At 47.5% G+C, this 7,366-nt stretch overlaps 1 protein-coding gene across 1 annotated transcript in view; it reads right to left on the bottom strand.

The window, feature by feature from the left end:
* Positions 1-2,175: 2,175 nt before the first annotated feature.
* The window catches only part of IFI27L2 (interferon, alpha-inducible protein 27-like 2), a 32,905-nt gene continuing 27,714 nt past the window's right edge, over positions 2,176-7,366 (bottom strand). Inside the window, exons 2-5 of the mRNA XM_006839625.1 lie at positions 4,040-4,175; positions 3,610-3,639; positions 2,979-3,140; positions 2,176-2,408 (exon numbers count right to left, since the gene is read on the bottom strand). Coding sequence (XP_006839688.1) covers positions 2,176-2,408; positions 2,979-3,140; positions 3,610-3,639; positions 4,040-4,175 — 561 coding nt within the window. The remainder of the gene's footprint in view (positions 2,409-2,978; positions 3,141-3,609; positions 3,640-4,039; positions 4,176-7,366) is intronic.

The following is a 7,366-nucleotide window of genomic DNA, read 5'->3' as shown; positions in this document are numbered from 1 at the left end:
TATATACTCTCAAAGGAAGGCGTGGCGGGACATGACTGGTTACATGATTGGTTGGTAGAAAAATGCCTAATTAGCATACAACGAGTGGAGTTCAGCGCCTAATTAGCATACAACGAGTGGAGTTCAGCGCCTAATTAGCATACAACGAGTGGAGTTCAGCGCCTGCACGCACGTGGAGAAAGACAAGGAAACAAGAAGGAGGAAGTTGAGGTCAGCGCCATCTTGTAATGGCGTTTGTAGCTCTCAACACCGTAGAGTCGGTTCCGACTCATAGAGACCCTGCACAGGGTTTCCTAGGCTGTAAATCCTTATGGGAGTAGAACACCTCATCTTTCTCCCGCGGAACGGCGGGTCCTAATCCAACATGAGTGATGTTTTCACAAAGAGGAGAGATGAACACAGGACAGATGGCCATGTATGACAGAGTCACGCTGTAGCTAGGAGCCAAGGAACACTGGGGACTCCCAGAGGCTGGGAGACGCAGGAAAAAACTTTCCTCTAAAGACTCCCAAAAGACAAAGCTCTGTCACCAGATTTCCAGGCTCCTGAATTGTCAGAGGATACATTCCTGTTCTTATAGCTCTGGTTTGTGGTTCTTTATTATGGCAGCCCTGGGACACTAGGGTAGGAAACTTGGGCTTATCCCACAGTTTGCAGAAACTGATTGTTTTAAGCCAGGCAGTGACCTAGTCATGTGCCCTGCCCTCTTGCCATGCCTGCCCTGGGCTCTGCCAGCGGCCATACAGGTTGTCTGTATCCAGTAAAAAGCCAGCGGTTGAGGCAAACACTCTCAACAATTAAAACTGTTCAGACTCACTCATCTGTATGTTCCCAAGTGGCTCCAGCTGGGTTGGTGGAGGCTGGCTTTTGTTCAGCATAAGAACCAATCTGTTATGTATTATTAATTCTTGATGTGCCATCTTCTTTGCCTTTTCCCCCTTTCTTGATGCTTTGGGGAGTTTGATAAAAGCTGTGGACACTCTCCCCCTAAAATGTTGTTATTGTTAAGTGCTATCAAGTTAGTTCCAACCCATAGCAATCCTGTATAAGGAGCAGCTAGTGAGTTTGAACTGCTGACCTTGTGGTTCAAACTGACTTTGCAGTCCAGTGCATTAACCCACAGCGCCACACCAGGACTAAAATGCACATTTTCCTAAACACATTCCTTTAATTGCAGGGCATCATTCAAGCCTCTGCAGGTCTCCTGGGAGTAGAAGACAGAAGCCCCTCCACAGAGCAGTCTTCCCTCTCCTGCCAACGCAAAGGTCTAACCCTGGACAACACCCATTCTCCCAGGCCTACTATGAGTCTTGGGCACCCTGGCCTAACTTCTTCCCCACAACTCATGAAGGTGAGGTTTCATGGTTCCCAGGGGGCCTACCTTCATTCGGCCACTGACTCTCTGGTCCTACCTCTGGACCACTGGTCCCTCAGGTGTTGCCTCTGCAGGAACAATAGGCAGACAGGTAGGAATGGTCAGCAGTAGTCCTTGCCTCATGGGGAGCCCTTCCCTGAGTGGCATGGGTCTGCTGAATTATGAACTCCACTTTCTGGACACAGCAGAGTCACCTGGTTCAACTTGCCCTGCTGCGTGATCAAGCTCACACAAGCAAGGTTAGAAGGAGACGACGGAGCTTTAAAACAGGCACAAGTTAAGGTTTAAGAGGGACAGCAAGATTCATGATCTCTAGGATCAAGGGCCCCGAGATAAAGCATGTCTCTGGTGTGGCACTGTGGGTTAATGCACCAGACTGTAAAGCCGTTTGAATTGCAAGGTTGGCAGTTCAAGCTCATCAGCTGCTCCTTGGAAACCCTATACAGGGTCGCTATGGGTTGGAACCGACTCGATGGCACTTCACAACAATAGTGACCCACAAAGAGGAAGAACAAAGGACTGCGGCATCAGTGGTTCAACGTGTCCTTGAAAAAGCTCCTCATTCCTGCCTCCCAATGGTGACCTTTGTCAATGTCATCACTGAATGAAGTAAAGGGTAAAGTGAGGCTTGCAGAAATATGGTCATACTGCTCGTACTTGGTAAAGCGAGGACCAGTTGAAGTCTGGCTTGGTGCTTGGTCAACCCACCATCTGCCTCTGCCCTCCATGAGCTGAGTGGAGCCTCCAGCCCACTTGTAGCTGTAAGAAGCAAGGACACAGCGACCATCAGCCCAAGAACTTTATTTCTCATGCTTCTTGGATCTGAGCAGGGGGTTGGGAGGTTTAACTTTGGGCACATTTTCTGCTTCTTCAGCCAGGTCCCCTTCCTCAGCTTCTTCAGCTGAGTCCTCATCTCCAGATGACGGTTTAGTTGTGTGTGGGGGCTTCTTTGTTGAACCCCCCATAAGGGCCCCCAAAGCTGATCCAGTGGTGCCCAGGAGAATGTTGGAAGATGTGGAGAGTCCAGCTGCCCCTGGGAAAAAGAAAGAGGGTGAACACAGGCGGACGTGCTGTGACCAGGGGTCCCAGGCCCCTCAGAAGGCCCCTTCCACATCCTGAAGTCCTTGCTTTCAGGAGAGGATGCTGGAAGGAGCTGAAAGAGAGAAGTTTCTGTTTTTAAGTGTCGTTGAGTCTGTTCTGACTCATAGCAACCCTACATAGGGTTTTGGAGGAGCAACTGGTGAGTTTTAACCTCTGATCTTGAATTTCAACCTGACTTTGAGGTCAAGTGCTCATCCTACAACTTCACACCAGGACACTGGGCAAATTCATGGGAAGTGACAAACAGAGGGCAACCTGCCACAGACCCAAGAGCTATAGGTTCCCTTACTTTACAAAAGGGTTATGTGAGGTTCAGAGCAGAGGAACTTGCCCAGGTCCCCAGCATCCACTCTGGATGAGGCTAGACTCACCAGCCCCGACATCATGGACCCAAATCAGGGTTCCTTCCCGCCCTCTTTAAGCAGCCCCCTCATCTCTCCAGTGAGGGAGGGACAAAGAACTGGGAATCTGAGGATCACAGCCAGTCTTCCAGTACACTTACCCACAGACTGCAAAGTAGCCACCAGACTGCCAGCGGCAACTCCACCACCGTTGGCTACTGCGGCTGCAGACATCATCTTAGCGGCTACGGAGGAGGCCGCAATGCCAGCCCCGGTGAAGCCCAAGGCACCGAGGGCCAAGGGCACCGCCGCCACGGCCACGACTGGTGGGGGAGGGGGACACACAGCTTTAATGCTGGCAATGGGCTCAGGGAAATAGGTCGCTTAGGAATTCCGGATAATTTCTGGGGAAAGCTATGAGATTAGGCAGTCTGCTGGGAGCACATGCGAAACAGGGTCTTGAAGAGGGTCCCCAGGTATAAAAAGGGTGTGGGTGTGGAGCCAGAGGTCACAGAGGACCAAGGCTTTCTTCCTAGTTAAGTCTCTAACTTGCTGTGTGACACTTCTCTCTTGGGCCTCGGTTTTTTGTTTTTAAAGAAAATGAGAGGCTTGAAGTAAGAAATTTAAATCTTTTCAGCCACACTCTTCTTATTTCAAACTTCAAGGACTATAGAAGTTGGAATCGGAAGCTGGCAGGGAGGCTGCACGCCCCTGCACCTGAAAGTCTCTAGTTGGCCTGGACCTTACACCTAGCAGCCGTGGTCTTCTGTAACGCTGTACAAGCAGACTCACCTCCACCGATTGCTCCGAAAACAGCCCGTTCTTGGGGGGATGGGGGGTGTTAAGGGAGGGGAGAGAGAGAAAGAAAGAGTTATGTAGAGGCCTGAGGGAAAGACGCCTTCGGCCCTTCGTGAGTCAATAGGGACACTCGCCTCCTGCCCAGCTCGCCAGCCCGGGGGAAAGCAACTCACTCATAGTGTACCACCGTCCCTGTAATTCCTGATAGTGAAGGTCAGAAATCCTTTATTCCCTGCCGGGCGGGACAACAAAAACACGGCCTACTCCTCGCAGAAACACCGCCAGCAGTTTCGCAGAGGTCGAGCAGCTGTCGGCGGCTGCCCCACCCTGTGCGCCACTCCCCATCTGCTCTCTTGCCCTATCTATCCGCGCCGCTTCAAAGGAGCCCGCCCCAGCCCGGCCTCCATTGCGTGCAGCCCCGCACCCCGCACCCGGCTCACGCTGTGTACGCGTCTGCATACTTGATCACCCCACCCCGCGTACGCGTCCTCATTCGCGGGCCCGCCTGATCCGCCCACTAGCTGGCGCAGCTTGCCAGCGGTGGGGTGGTACTTTTTAACCTGTTGACAGAAGGAAGAAATGGTGGTGACCACCTCCCCTGCCTACTGCCACGCCCCCGTCAAAAAGCGTAGATGAAAACAAAATTCCTAATTTCGCTTCCAGAGGGAGCCATGGTTACATTTTGGCATAGTTCTTTCCATCTCTAACCTCTTCATCAAATTCGAATCACACCGTGACCACAGCTTTGTAAACTACTCATTTTATTTAACTAGGCATTTAAAAATTCCCAGACAGTTTAATATATTCCTAACAGGATATTTTTAAGCCAAGTTTGTTAAGTGTAATGATTTTTCATTGTCATCAAATATTCTGTTCTGCAAATATGCCTTTTTGAGGTTTTAAACTCTCCAGTGTTTGCCCTCATAAGTTATCCTGGAATCAATAGAACTTGAATCGTTGTGCATTAAACTAAGTGGTCGATGGCACTTGACAACAACAAAATGATTGTATGTTGTTGAGTCCTTCTGACTCATAGTCACTGTTTTCCTGTTTCTGAGGCTAGAGATCTTAACAGAAGCACAAAGTCTCACTCACCTTTGTCCCACCAAGCGGCTAGTAGATTCGAATTGCTGCCCCACTACACTCGCTACCAGGAATCCTTGCCTAAACTAGGTTGTTGTTGTTAAGTACCGTTGAGTCGGTTCCGACCCATAGCCACCCTGCATAGGGTTTCCAAGGAGCAGCTAGTGAGCTTAAACTGCTGACCTTGCAGTTCAAACGGCTTTGCAGTCTGGTGCAATAACCCACAGCGCCACACCAGGACTCCATAAACTATGTATATTCTAACAATTTATTCCTAGCAGTGAAATTGCTGAATCACAAACTTTATTTTCCTTAATGGCACCTGATGCTTATTGCTAGGTTGCCTTTGAAATATATCGTACCAGCTTACATAGGCTCCTTAAAAGTATCGAGGAAGATCTATTTTTTTGGCCAGGTGGCTGCATTGATGGACTCAAGCGTGGCAGCAGTAGTGAGGTTTGCCCAGGATCGGCCCGTGTTTCAGTCTGCTGTGCAAATAGGGTCGCTATGAGTCGGTGCCGACTTGATGGCACTTAACAACAACAACAACCAACAGTTAGTGTTGTTTCTATTTTGTTGTTGTTGTTTTTTAAAAAAAACAACAAAAAAAAACATTTTGCTGAGTCAACTGATAAAAAAAAATAGGGGCTTATTTAATTTTAATTTCATTTTCATTTCTCTGACCACTGTCACTTGCTCTCCTGTACACTCTGACTCATTCCATATGTGTCAAGTTGGAGCTTGAGCTGTAGGATGTGTGTGTGTGTGTGTGTGTTAAATAAGCATGCAACAAAAATATTTCCCATTTTGACATTTTGAAATGTACAATGTGTGGGCCATTAATGGTATTCATCATGCTGAGTAGCGTAGTGGTTACGAATTGGACTGCAAACCTCAAGGTCAGCAGTTTGAAACTACCAGCTGTTCTGTGGGAGAAAGATGGAGGCTTACTGCTCCTGTAAAGAATTACAGCCTCAGAAACCCTGTACAGGGTCGCTATAAGTTGGAACTGACTCCATAGCACATAACCACCACCACCATCACCATATCACCAGACCTGGTATGGCACTGTGGGATAAAGCATTGGAGCACAAGTTTGGTTTGAACCACAAGGTTGGCAATTTAAACTCACCAGCTGTTCCTTGGAAACCCTATACAGGGTTGCTATGACTTGTAACTGACTCGACAGCACCTAACAACAACATTGCGAGGCCTTTCTTCATAGACTCTTATGTTAGGACCCAAACTTGAACCTCTCAGTAGTGGAGTGACCATTTGAATTACCAGGTACATAACTTTTCCCACTTAATAACAACAACATATAAGAGAATGGCTGGTAGCTGGTAGTTTCAAACTGCCTACAAGGAGCTCTGATAGCATAGTGGTTACGAATCAGTGGTTACTAACCTTAAGGTAGGCAGTTAGAAACTACCAGCTGTTCCGCAGGAGAAAGATGAGGCTTTCTGCTCCTGTAAAGATTTACAGCCTCGGAAACCCTGTACAGGGTCGCTATGAGTCAGAATCAACTCTACAGTACTTAACAACAACAACAACAACAACCTTGTGGGTAGCAGCCCAATTTGTAATGACTTCGCTACCAGAGCTCCTTGGATAGGTCTTTAGCTCCTGACTAATGGGGAAAGGATTTAAAATAAATAGATAAAAACGAAGGGTGGGGAAAGAGGAGGAAAAATGGAGAAAGAAGGAAGAAAAACGAGGAGGTTCACCGTCAGCAATACCACAGAATACCAGGCAAAGCAGATTCAGGGCAGAGCTCTGAATATAGCTAGTGAAACTTGTAGCGAAAGTAAGAAATTACGTACTGTTGAAATCTGCCAAGTTCAGTGGCCCAGAGCCAACAACGTGGGCAAGACCAATTGGAAAACCAAGTGGGGGAGCACACACACCACAGAAAAACACTGCATGAACCTTGGAGCAAAGGTGGACAATACACTTTTTCGGTTTTGCTTTGTTTTGATTTTCTTTTCTTTCTTTCTTTTTTTTTTTTGATATCTGTTCATTGGCCCCACTGCTGTTTGTGCACCTCCATTCTGGAAACTAGAGGGAATACCTGATTGAGTGGACACCCTCACCCTCACCACTGATGGGTTCTTCTGCCATGCATGAGCACAGATACTCTCAGTCCACGAGCCGGCCCTGAACTGTTTTTTGTTTTGTTTTGTTTTTTCAATATGGAAAAGCCTGAACAAGGGCTGTGGAAAGGGAAAGAGTTTAAAAACAAAACAGGCCAAAAATTAAATTAAATCCTGAGGCACAGCACAACAACCAAAGTGGCACCTTAAAATCACTTAGGCAGCTCTGAAGGCAAGAAGCTGAAAGAGGACATTAAAATCATACTCATAGTAGGCTACAGATTTTTCCTTCGTCTTCTTCTTTCCCTCTTCTCCCTTTTCTGTGATTATAGACTACAGTATCCAGTATAGTTTTTGTTGTTGTTTTGGTGTTTTGTTTTTTTTTCCTTTTGTTATTGTTGCTGTTTTGCTGTTGTATGCTCCCCTTCTACCTTTTGGGGACTCTTTCTCTCCCTATATTACCCAAGAAGAGACAGTAACTGCTGCCATATAGTCAAGCTACAACCACACTCTATAAAACACCAAAATCCAGGTAAGAACCAGTACCAACTGCCATATACCAGGGAGGCAGACAA

This window comes from Chrysochloris asiatica, unplaced genomic scaffold (genome assembly GCF_000296735.1).
Source record: "Chrysochloris asiatica unplaced genomic scaffold, ChrAsi1.0 scaffold00025, whole genome shotgun sequence".
Taxonomy (NCBI): Eukaryota; Metazoa; Chordata; class Mammalia; order Afrosoricida; family Chrysochloridae; genus Chrysochloris; species Chrysochloris asiatica.
The sequence above is the reverse complement of the archived record's forward strand: the minus strand, read 5'-3'. Positions and strand labels throughout refer to the sequence as shown.